General features: G+C 42.8%; 1 protein-coding gene across 36 annotated transcripts in view; it reads left to right on the forward strand.

The window, feature by feature from the left end:
• Positions 1 to 12250, forward strand: part of MYO9A (myosin IXA) — a 281572-nt gene that overhangs the window by 202638 nt on the left and 66684 nt on the right. For 14 of the 36 annotated variants that reach the window (XM_089310956.1, XM_089310963.1, XM_089310972.1 and 11 more), the window contains 2 exons: positions 2254 to 2353; positions 2864 to 3079. In XM_089310956.1, coding sequence (XP_089167082.1) covers positions 2254 to 2353; positions 2864 to 3079 — 316 coding nt within the window. The remainder of the gene's footprint in view (positions 1 to 2253; positions 2354 to 2863; positions 3080 to 12250) is intronic. The other 22 variants (XR_016218484.1, XR_016218483.1, XM_089310973.1 and 19 more) reach the window with 8 other exon arrangements.

Consider the following 12250-nt stretch of genomic DNA (forward strand, 5'->3'; position numbering starts at 1 on the left):
AAAAGCCAGGAGCGAAGCCCTGTCATGCTTAGGAACGTGCGCTCCAGGCTGAGTGCTGTCTGGGATTCCAGATTCTATTTAGAAAAGGAAAGTTGCTGAGGAAAAATGGCGATTCATGCAGATACTGTAGGGACCTGTTGTAGCAATGAAAGATGATTTCTGATACAGGTAACTGGGCTATAAAATGCAGTTTCTATTCTGATTTTTTTGTTCAAATATCCATTTCTTCACAGAATTTAATGATAAAGCAGTCACATAATCTAGCTGTTCAGATGAAATCAAATTTTCCCCAGCCCATAACATCTGTATGGTTTGGGGCATCTTTTTGCTTGATAATAATTTTTTAAAAAGATTTATTTGTTGGAAAGTCAGAGTTACAGAGAGAGAGAGAGAGAGAGCTCTTCTACCTACTGGTTCGCAGTAGCCAGACTGGGCCAGGCCAGAGCCAGGAGCCAGGATCTTCTTCCAGGTCTCCCACATGGGTGCAGGGGACCAAACACTTGGGCTCTCTTCTGCTGCTTTCCTAGGCTGTTAGCAGAGAGCTGCATCAGAAGTGGAGCACCTGGAACGTGAACTGGCGCTCATACGGGATGCTGGCATTCCAAGTGGCAGCTTTACAGCTATGCCACAATGCTGGCCCTGATAATAATCTTTTATCTTGCTGCTACTGATTTTGTTATATATAATCTCAAGTTTTAAATTAAAATAGTTAAGGAACGCTACAGAGAGAGATTCATGAAGAGAATTTTGTAACTAATCGGAGCTACCGCACTAGTAAGGTCCTTCCTTCCTGGATGGCTGCCTACTAGATTTTTTTTTTCTTTTCTTTTTTTTTTTTTTTTTTTGACAGAGTGGACAGTGAGAGAGAGAGACAGAGAGAAAGGTCTTCCTTTGCCGTTGGTTCACCCTCCAATGGCCGCCGCGCTGCGGCCGGCGCACCGTGCTGATCCGATGGCAGGAGCCAGGTGCTTTTCCTGGTCTCCCATGGGGTGCAGGGCCCAAGCACCTGGGCCATCCTCCACTGCACTTCCTGCCCACAGCAGAGAGCTGGCCTGGAAGAGGAGCAACCGGGACAGAATCCGGTGCCCTGACCGGGACTAGAACCCGGTGTGCCGGCGCCACAAGGCGGAGGATTAGCCTATTGAGCCACGGCGCCGGCCTGCTTATTAGCTGTTTTATAACAATTGGAAGAAAAGGCCGCTTCTGAGACTCATCTTGTTAGGATTTGAGGATCCGGTATTTTCCTTTTCTCATTACTAAATCCACTTCCATTTTTGAGCTAATTTTGCTATTTTGAACCACATCATCAGAGTAAAATATACCTGATGATTAAGGGAGGATCTCCAGGAGGTCAGTCATCACAGAGATTCTTGAAAATAGTATTAATTGGTAAACAGGAAGAAATCAAACAGTTTATTTTTCTTTTTTTAAAGATTTATTTATTTATTTATTTATTTGAGAGGCAGAGTTACAGAGAGATAGGGGTAGACAGAGAGAGAGAGTTCTTCCATCCACTGGTTCACTCCCCAGATGGCTACAATGGCTGGAGCTATGCTGATCTGAAGCCAGAAGCTAGGAGCTTCTTCCGGGTCTCCCACACGGGTGCAGGGCCCAAGGACTTGGGCCATCTTCTGCTTTCCCAAGCCATAGCAGAGAGCTGGATCTGAAGAGGAGCAGCCAGGACTTAAACTGGTGCCCTTATGGGAGGCTGGCGCTTTACCACTATGCCATAGCGCTGGCTTTCTAATATACAATTTTAAGAATTGACAGATTTGGGAATATATACAGAATTTTTAAGAAGTATTTGACCTCGCTTGTTAGAACTTGGTTGATGGAGCCAGCGTTGTGGCCTAATGGGTAAAGCCACTGCTTGCAGCGCCAGCATCCCATATGGGCGCTGGTTCTAGTTCCAGCTGCTCCACTTCTGATCCAGCTCTCTGCTATGGCCTGGGAAAGCAGTAGAAGATGGCCCAGGTGCTTGGGCCCCTGCACCTGCGTAGGAGACCTGGAAGAAGCTCCTGGCTTCTGGCTTTGGATTGGCGCAGGTCTGGCCAGTGTGGCCAACTGGGGAGTGAACCAGTGGATGGAAGGCCTCTCTATTCTGCCTCTCCTCTCTCTCTTTGTAACTCTGACTTTCAAATAAATAAATCAGTCTTTAAAAAAAAAAAAAACTTTATTCATGCTATACTTTGAGACTGCTGCCCTAGAACATTTGCTAGGAATTGAAGTGTAATCCTTTTGTTTTACCTGAAGTGTCAACAGAGAAGCCTTAAACAGTGAAAACCCTCACGTACATAGGAAAGAGGAACCAACTTGGAAACCTGTGAAGTTAACTGGGCCTGGCCAAGGAGAGGTAAGCATGGGACCTTCTTGATGGATGTTTTGTGTGAAATAGATGCATGATATTTTAGAAATTATTCTTGTAGGTAGAACACCTCATCTGCCCACTTACTACCAAGTGTTCTAGAAAAAAAAGCCATGAGCCAAGGCTGTTATACTTAGGAAGGTGTACTACAGGCAGGGAGTAGTGTCTGAAAACTAGATTTATAGAAAAAAGAAGTTACTGGGGAAAAGGAGGTAGTTCATGCTAGTGAGTGTTGTGACCTGTCCTAGCAGCAAAGTCTGACTGTTGGCTGTGGAGCAGAGTAGAGTACATTCAGCTTCCGTTCTCATCTCTTGTCCGTAGTAATGTACGTGGACTCTTGTGTCATTCCTGTCACTTCTGCCACTGGAAAGGGCATGGTGGGGGTGGGGGTGTCAAGACGTTTGTGAGACCCCTGATGTCTTTCATGGGCATCATCTCCCAAAAAAAACAAGACAAAACAAAACTTTGTTGTGTTATTTGTTTTATCATTTGGTCAAGCAGGTTGCCAGACCGGCCCATAAAAAGAAAGCTCGAATGGCGCGGACGCGCTCCGATTTCTTGACTAGAGGTACTTTTGCCGATGGGGAGGGGGATACAGAGGAAGATGATTTCGATGACATTATTGAGCCCCTTCTCTCCCTTGACCAAGCTTCTCACTCTGAGCTAGGGTCTGCATCCAGCCTGGGGCAGGCCTCTCACAGTGACTCCGAAATGGTAATTTTACAGCAATCTAAGAAAATAAGACAGCAAGCAAATTGATGGGAATAGTCTTTGCTAATCTAAAGCTAACCTCACAGCTTCTTTCCACGGAATGGTTTGTACATGGGAAACCTCGGTGAATGCCAAAACTAAATCTAAATCTAAATATTTTAGAACTCAAATAAAGGGCACTTTGAACGGTTTATGTCAAATCATGCATCCCGTAAATTAAGGTTATTGAATGTAGCACTACTGTGAACACATCTGTGTTCTCTCTTAGAAAGTGTAGGCTAGAGGTCCTTTTTTTTTTTTTTCCTATAAGGGCCCAGGTAATGTAATCCTGTGGCTTCTAACTAAAATGATATTCATTTTACCTCACTTTTTTGGGGGGGAGAGGGAGAAGGTGGATCTTTCAACTTGCTCCTGTGTCTGTTTTTCAGTAATAGAAAATAAACCTGAACTTTGAAAAATTTGCTGAGTAAAATGTATTTCCCTTTCTCAAGCCAGCCAAATATAAGGCTGTATATAATATAAATGTTTATTTGTCACAAATTAAAACATGAGAGTCATGTTTGTATAAAGCTGGACTGATTTTGGCTGATAATAAAACCTTATCATCATCTCCATCAAAATTAGATATATCTGTAGTTTGAAAAGTACATCTATGGATATATTAGGGCAAAAAGTTTAATTTTAGAATTGTCCTAGAAAATACATATTAGAAGGACCCTCAATGAGGGTACTTCAAAAGGTTTGTGGAAAAATGTGTTACAGAGAACCCATGAATGGATTTCAGAGTTTTCACACAAAAATAAGCGTGTTTTTTAATTTCATTTTATGTGAACTTTTTGAAGTACTCTCTTACCTATGATACAACTAAAATGTTGTCACTGATGGAGTTGAGTGAAATACATCTTACATGTGTAACTGTAAGTTGGCTCTTTGATATTCTTTAGTGTCTATTTATTATGGAAGAAGAATTCAGGACAATCTTTATTTGACTCATTAAAATAAATATTGTTTTGGGGCCCAGTGTTGTGGCATAGCAGGTTAAGCCTCACCTACAATACCTGCATCCCATATGGGTGTCAGTTTGAGACCCAGCTGCTCCACTTCCAGTCCAGCTCCCTGCTAATACTCCTGGGAAAGCAGTGGAGGATGGCCCAGGTCCTTGTGCCCCTACATCCACATGGGAGACCAAGAAGAAGCTCCAGGCTCCTGGTTTCGGCCATTTGGGGAGTGAACCAGCGGGTGGAGGATGTGTGTGTGTGTGTGTGTGTGTGTGTGTGTGTGTCTGTGTGTGTGTCTGTGTCTGTGTCTGTGTCTGTCTCTCCTCCTTTAACTATGCCATTCAAATAAATAAAAAATCTTTAAAGATCTCTCTCCCTTTATATATATATATATATATATATATTTTAAGATTTTATTTATTTATTTGAAAGAGTTACACAGAGAGAGGAGAGGCAGAGAGAGAGAGAGAGATCTTCCATCTGATGGCTCACTCCCCAATTGGCTGCAATGGTCTGAGCTGCGCTGATCCAAAGCCAGGAGCCAGGAGTTTATTCTGGGTCCTCCACGTGGGTGTAGGGGCCCAAGGACTTGGGCCATCTTCTATTGCTTTCCCAGGCCATAGCAGAGAGCTGGATCGGAATTGGAGCAGCTGGGTCTTGAACTGGCACCCATATGGGATGCCGGCACTTCAAGCCAGGGCGTTAACCTGTTGCACCACAGTGCTGGCCCTATATATTGTTTTAATGTTTAAATTTTTGAGAAGCAGGCAGAGACAGAGATTTCCTGTCTGCTGGTTCACTCCTCAGAAGCCAGGGGTGAAGCAGGGTAAAGCTGGGAACTGGGAGCTCAGTCTGAATCTCCTGCATGGATGCTAGAGGCACAACCATTTGACCGTCTCTCAGGGTACATGTCAGCAGGAAGTTGGAATCAGAAGTGGAGTTGGGACTCAAATCCAGGTATTCTGGTATAGGATGCACGTGTTTCTAGCAGCATCTTAATTGCTGTGTGAAATACCCATCCTGATTCATTAAATATTTTGTCTTTGAATTATTTTAAACTGTTTGAGTTATGTCAAAGACTGAGTTACTTAAAATTTCTAATTTCTAGAATACTCCCACTGTTTTACATTTTGTGAGAGGTATGATATTGGTGACAATATTGCTGTTCTGTGAAGGAACAAGCAAACAACAGACCCAGACAAAGGCTGGACAAGTTTCCCGAACAGACAAAGGAAGCCATAGGATTGCAGAAATTGGAAACACTCATATATATATGTAGTATAGAGCCAAACTCTTCAGTGTAGGATAAAATGACTCCGTTCTGAAGGTGCCCTGTATTTGAGTTATAGTGAAATAAGCCCTGCTGCTGGGTGATTAGTAGTTAAATATGAAATTACATAATGGAACAAAGTAATTTTAAGGAAAACATTGTTTCGTTTAGTGTACATGGATTTATTGTTTGAGACAGAGCTTAGCATTTGTAATTGCTCTTTGTTCCTGAGAGTTTCCTTTGTAACAACCCTTAGTTCTTCTGGTGGTCGTCTTCGTTGACACTGGGAGTTCCTAGTGAAATGAACTGGAAGTCGGGTTTTCTGCTGGGAACACTCGGCTCTCTCCAGTGTTGCCACCTCGCTCTCCTGCTTGACGGTCACTGCATGCCAGTAGTTGTAGAGCGCCTCCCTCCACAGTGTCTGGTTCCCTCTGCGGCTGCCTCACCGCCCTTCTCTTTCAGCACTTGCTACCGGAGGATAGGTGTTGTGCTTGTTTCTGGTGGACACTTGTGTGAAGAAACTTTGCTTTCTAGAATATGCTAATAGATGCTTATTGGGGTTGGGGCTGGGGAGGGTAGAAACAATTTTAAAATGTGTTTCTCTGTTTATGTTGAAAATGTGCCATGTTCTAACATTATCTCATACTGTGAAGATGAAAGGCTTACTCTTTTTCTAAGTGGAATCTACTGTTTTCTCAAAATCCAAGTATTTTTTCTAGATTTTAAACGGATGATTTTCTAGACAAATAGAGTTTTAGACATTTGATTTGCTGTTGGTGGTGGGTTGTTTTGTTTTCCTGGGGAAATGATGCTGTCACTGATACTTGCTAAGAAGTGTGTCATTGAATCTTGAAATAAATGGACATCTTACCTTTCCAGTTGTAAAGTAACTGATCTAGTCAGATAAAGACAGTTATAAATTAATTACCTGCTGGGATTTGATAAGGGTTACAGCTTGAGTTGGTTATTGCTCAGTCGAGGGAGAGGAGCCAGATGGATGGTAACACTTCTCTGTAACGTTGCTGTTTTTAACTTCCTACTTCAAATCCTGTCAGATAACGGTTTAGTCTGTGTGGGCTCTCACCTGGTTCTGACATGTCTGTGTTGACATGCACCCGCTAAGAATGCCATGTTCTCCTCAACAGTGTTTTCTGATGGCTTCCCCACAGTGTGCTAGACTCTTGTCTTGTAGCTGGTATGTGGGTAATCAGATGGTTTCTGTCCCTGTTTGTGGGATTAGCATAGGAAACACCGTACTTTCCTCTGTGTAGACTCTCCTGGCCTCACCAGGCCTCAAGGAGTCGTGTGTCTGGGTAGGACTCCCAGACAGCTCTCTAGAAATGCAGTGTTCTTTTTTTTTTTTTTTTTATTTTTAATTTAATTTTATTTATTTGACAGGCAGAGTTACAGACAGTGAAAGAGACAGAGACAGAGACAGAGAGACAGAGAGAAAGGTCTTCCTTCCATTGGTTCACTCCCCAAATGGCTGCAACGGCTGGAGCTGCGCCAATCCGAAGCCAGGAACCAGGTGCTTCCTCCTGGTCTCCCACATGGATGCGGGGACCCAAGGACTTGGGCCATCCTCCACTGCTTCCCGGGCCACAGCAGAGAGCTGGAGTGGAAGAGGAACAACTGGGACTAGAACCGGCACCCATATGGGATGTGGGCGCCGCAGGCAGAGGATTAACCTAGTGCACCATGGCGCCAGCCCCCAGAAATGCAGTGTTCTTTGCTTCCAGCATGGTGACACTGATTTTCTCATTAACCACCCTGCACAAAATAAAACCTGCATCACTGTATGTCTTCGTCATTTTGAGCTACTCTCCAGTCTTGACCTTCTCTCCACTGTCCACTCCACGGAAATGGCTGGAAAAGCTATTTGTTAGACTAGCACACAGTAAGAGAAGGCCTGCACTGACTGTGTCCCACGGGGGAAGTCAGGAACCAATATATGATTTAGGGCCTGAGATGGCTAATTTTGAGGTTAGTTTTGCCAGATAGAAAGCTCCTTTGTGTTGAGCAAAGTTCATGATGTAAGAGGCTTGGTCAGCAGGCTGTACAGCAACCAGGGTGTTGAATAGATACGAGTGTTTCCCTGTGTATTTAATTCCCCTCAGAAGTCAGGGACCGTGGCATAGCATTTTAACTTCCTGCTTTTTGAATGATATGGTAGAATTTTCCTTTGAAATCATCTGAGATTGGTGCTTTGTGGTGACAGAGTTCCTTGATAATTTTCTCTGTTTCTTCTGAGGAAATTGGTTTCTTTAAGCTTTTTATTTAATGGGTTCAATTTAGGTAAGCAGTGTATTCTTTGAAACTATGAATTTCATCTAAATTCTAAAATTTTCCAGATGTCTAGAAGATACTCTATTAATGATTTTAATATTTATCTTGAAATTATTATTTCCATCTTTTCTTATTTTATAGATTCATGTTTATTTTTCTTTGATAGTTACTTCTCTATTTTGCTAAGTTTTTCCAAAATATCAGAATTTTGATTTTTATACCTATTTTTTTCTCATTCTCTATGGATTTCTACTTTTATCTTTATTACTAATAAATAATTTCTAATTTTTTATCCTTTTTAACAATAATAATCCTTGTGTTCAGCTTACTTTTTTTTTTTTTAAGATTTTATTTATTTGAAAGTCAGAGTTGCAGACAGAGTAAGAGAGAGAGACAGAGAGAAAGGTCTTCCTTCCGTTGGTTCACTCCCCAAGTGGCTGCAACAGCCGGAGCTGCGCCAATCCGAAGCCAGGAGCCAGGTGCTTCCTCCTGGTCTCCCACATGGATGCAGGGACCCAAGGACTTGGGCCATCCTCCACTGCTTCCCAGGCCAAAGCAGAGAGCTGGAGTGGAAGAGGAGCAACTGGGACTAGAACCGGCGCCCATATGGGATGTGGGCGCCGCAGGCAGAGGATTAACCTAGTGCACCATGGCGCCAGCCCCCAGCTTGCTTTCTTGTTTTGCTAGGTTTTAAATTGGAAATTTCATTCATTTATTTTTATCGATGTAAGTTTTTAAGGCAATGAATTTTCCTCTGATTGTTGCTTTAGATGTATCTCATGGATTCTCATATATAAGGTTTTTATCAATCTGTTTTCTAGATCTTTTAATCTAAGTCTCTCTCTTCTTCCCTTGCTCCTCCTCTCTTGCTCCCCTCTCTTCTTCCCCCCATATATGTATATTTATTTTACCCAAGATTTGCTTAGTAAAATATTTTAGAATTTTCAGAGGGAGAATCTTTCAATTCTTCTGTGAATTTCTCGTTTTATTGTATTTAACTAAGGAATACTTGTATTTGATCAGTTTTACTGATACTTTTATGAATGCTGCATATGTGATCAGATTTTACAACTGTGCTGTGTGTACTTGGTATGAAGATATATTCTGTTCAGGGTGTAAAATTGCACTATATGTCCATAATCTCTGCCTTATTCACTGTCTTCTCTGTCATTATTTTTTGTACAGTGATCTGTCTTGTTCTGAGAATGGTGTGCTAAAGTCTTCTCTTATTCTTTGTTAGCATTGAAAAGTGTCCTTTGTCATATTTAATGTTTTTTACTTAAATTATACTTAATAATATCACAGACTGTTTTCTTGTTATTTCCATTTACTTGGAATACTTACGCTTTTCCTTTTATTTTAAGATTTTCTGGGTCCCTTTGTTTTAGGTGTGAGTTTTTGTTGGTGTAGCTGGGTCCTGCTCTGAATCAAATTGGAAATACTCTTTCTGGGAGCAGGCCTTCAGCTTAGTGGTGTGCCCAGTGCATTTCCTGGGTCTGGCTCTGACTCGAGCGCTGACAGTGCAGGCCCTAGGAGGCACCAGTCCAGGGCTCAGGTGAATGGATTCTGTGCACCACCTGGGTGCCCTGGATGGAGTTTTGCTCCTGACCTCCTCACTGCCCAGCTCTGGCCATTGTGAGCATCTGGGGAATGAAGCAGCAGATGGGGGAGGTGCTGTCTGTCTCTCTGCTTCTCAAAAAATTGTAAGAATTAAAAGAAAAGAATTTTTATTTAATAAGTGAGTTTTATCCATAATTGTTTTTATTTATTTATTTGAAAGTCAGAGTTACACAGAGATAGGAGGAAAGGCAGAGAGAGAGAGAGAGAGAGAGAGAGAGAGAGAGGTCTTCCATCCATTGGTTTACTCCCCAGTTGGCTGCAACGGCTGGAGCTGCACCAATCTGAAGCCAGGAGCAAGAGCTCCTTCTGGGTCTCCCACGTCGGTGCAGGGGCCCAAGGACTTGGGCCATTTTCTACTGCTTTCTCAGGCCATAGCAGAGAGTTGTATCGGAAGTGGAACAGCTGGGATTCGAATGAGCACCCATATAGGATGCCAGCACTACAGGCTTTACCCGCTACGCCACAGCACAGGCCCCTCATAATTTTTTTTTTAAGATTAATTTATTTACTTGAAAGGCAGAATTACAGAGAGGCAGAGAGAGAGAGAAATCTTTCATCCGCTGGTTTACTCCCCAAATGACCATAATGGCTGGAGCTGCACCAGTCCAAAGCCGGGAGCCAGAAGCTTCCTCTGGATCTCCCACGCAGGTGCAGGGGCCCTAACACTTGGGCTGTCTTCCACTGCTCTCCCAGGCCATAGCAGAGAGCGGGATCAGAAGTGAAGCAAACCGAACTTGAACCAGCGCCCATATGGGATGCCAGCACTGCAGATGGCAGCTTTACCCACTGTGCCACAGCGACAGCCCCTACATAATTGTTTTAATTGATAGATTTAGTCTCATTATTTTATGTAATTATTACGTGTTACATTAAATTTGCTGTGTTTATGTTGTATGTTTTCTTTGCTCTTTTATTTCTTTAAAATTCTTTAGATATTGTATTCTTGAATTAATTTTGAAAATTCCATTGTTTTGCTGATTAGAGAACCCAGTTACAGATAAATTTTTTGCCAGTCTTTGATTTCTACCATGTTCCTTGCGACCCCTTTACTACTTACTTTATACATCACTCTTTTTTAAAAAAATTTTATTTATTTATTTGAGAGGCAGAGTTACAGAGAGAGAGGGAGAGAGGCAGAGAGAGAGGTCTTCCATCTGCTGGCTCACTCCCCGGATGACTGCAAGGGCCAGATCTGGGCTAATCTAAAGCCAGGAGCCAGGAGCTTCTTCCAGGTCTCCCATGTGGGCCATCTTCCGCTGCTTTGCCCTGGCCATTAGCAGTGTGTGTCCTCCTGTTTTTTGCTTCTCAGTTTGCACTTTCTGCTCTTTTGCTCTTCATTGCCCAGTCTCCATGGGGCACCTCTTCCTTCCTTTTCAGCCTTCCCTCCACCCTTAGAAGCAATGCCTTTAAAACTACAGCATGTGTGTTTTACAGTAATGTACATTTAAATCCTTTCCCTGCAGTCTGGTGATCTTTACTGTTTTTACACTTACAATGAACCTTCAGTGACAGTGATTTTAGGCCCTTCCCAAGCCTGATGCTAGTTTTGCTCTTTTGCACAATTTTTCTTGGGCTGCCTTTTTTTTGTGCAAAAGCTTCCAGTGGGGCTGTGAGAGCTCGCTGGGACTACTTGTAATTTTTCAGACTACGGATAATTTGATGTTACTGTGCATTCTTTCTGTTTTTTTTTTTTTTGTTAGCGTTTCCTATAGTTTTGCTTTTCTTCTGGCTTTGTATTGTTTCTGCAGAGTATGTCACTGCGTTTGTATTTAGGCAGCACCCATTATTAGTTTCCTAGAAGGTGTGTGTAGAATACTTCTAATCTATGATTTTCCCATCTCCCCTTTTCTCCTCTAGTGATTTATTTGTTGAGGAGCTATGATCATTTCTTAATTGTTTCCCACATTTCTGCATTTTGCCTGTTGTAATCCTGTATTGTCATTTAAAGTGACATACCAGTTGACAGTTTAAAGAGAATATTTGGGTCAATTTGGATTTAGTTTTTTGAGAAAAATACTTCATGTGAGTTGGTGAATCTATACTGTGGGATCATGTTAGCAGCCACATCTCTGTCTTTGGTAATGTTAAGATATTTCAAGGAATCATGTGGTATTGACCTGACCCTGATTTATTAGTATTGTTTTGTAACTGAGGTATATTATACTTGGGCCATCCTCTGCTACTTTCCCAGGCATATCAGCAGGGAGCTGGATTGGAAATGGAGCAGCCAGGACTTGAACTGAAAGCCATACGGGGTGCCGGAGCCGCAGGCCAGGGCTTTGAGCTGCTGTGCCACAGTGCTGGCCCCAGTTTGACTGTTTTTGACATATGTATACAACCATGTAACCTGTCCTGTTGAGATCTCTATAACCTGAAAACTTCTCTCATGTTTCAACCCAGCCTTCCCCTTCCATTCAGTGTCAGAAGCTTCATACAGATGTAATGAATATGTACTCTATGGGAAGAATTCTAAAATGGCACACAAGATTCCTGGCCCTACTGAAAACGTCTTTCCTCAGTAAATTTTTCAGACATTGATCTAGGTTCTGTGTGAAGGGATTTTGCGGTTGTCATTAGGGTTCCGAATCAGCTGACCTTAAGAACGAGACACTGTTCATGTGGCCTAACCTACTCTGATCCTGGAACGCGCTTTTCGCTTGCTGAGGAGGGGTCAGAGGCTCCTGGGATGGGAAAGGTGCTGCCTCTGCTGGCGTGAGGGTGCGCTCATGCTCCTTGGTAATGTCACAGACGGTTTTCTTTTGTACAGCAGAAGGGCAGCCCAAGAAACATTGTGCAAAAGAGCAGAACTAGCCTCAGGCTTAGGAATGGTCTGAAATCACTGTCAGAGAAGCTTCATTTTCAGTGTGAAAACGAGACAGAAGAGTGCACAGTAACATCAAATTACCTGCAGGCTGAAAAGTGACAAGTAGTCCCAGCAGGCTCTCCCAGCCCACGGGAAGCTTTTGCCCAGAAGAAGGGCAGCCCAAGAAAGTTCCTTAG

This window comes from Oryctolagus cuniculus, chromosome 12 (genome assembly GCF_051225735.1).
Source record: "Oryctolagus cuniculus isolate XC-2025 breed Fujian yellow rabbit chromosome 12, ASM5122573v1, whole genome shotgun sequence".
Classification (NCBI taxonomy): domain Eukaryota; kingdom Metazoa; phylum Chordata; class Mammalia; order Lagomorpha; family Leporidae; genus Oryctolagus; species Oryctolagus cuniculus.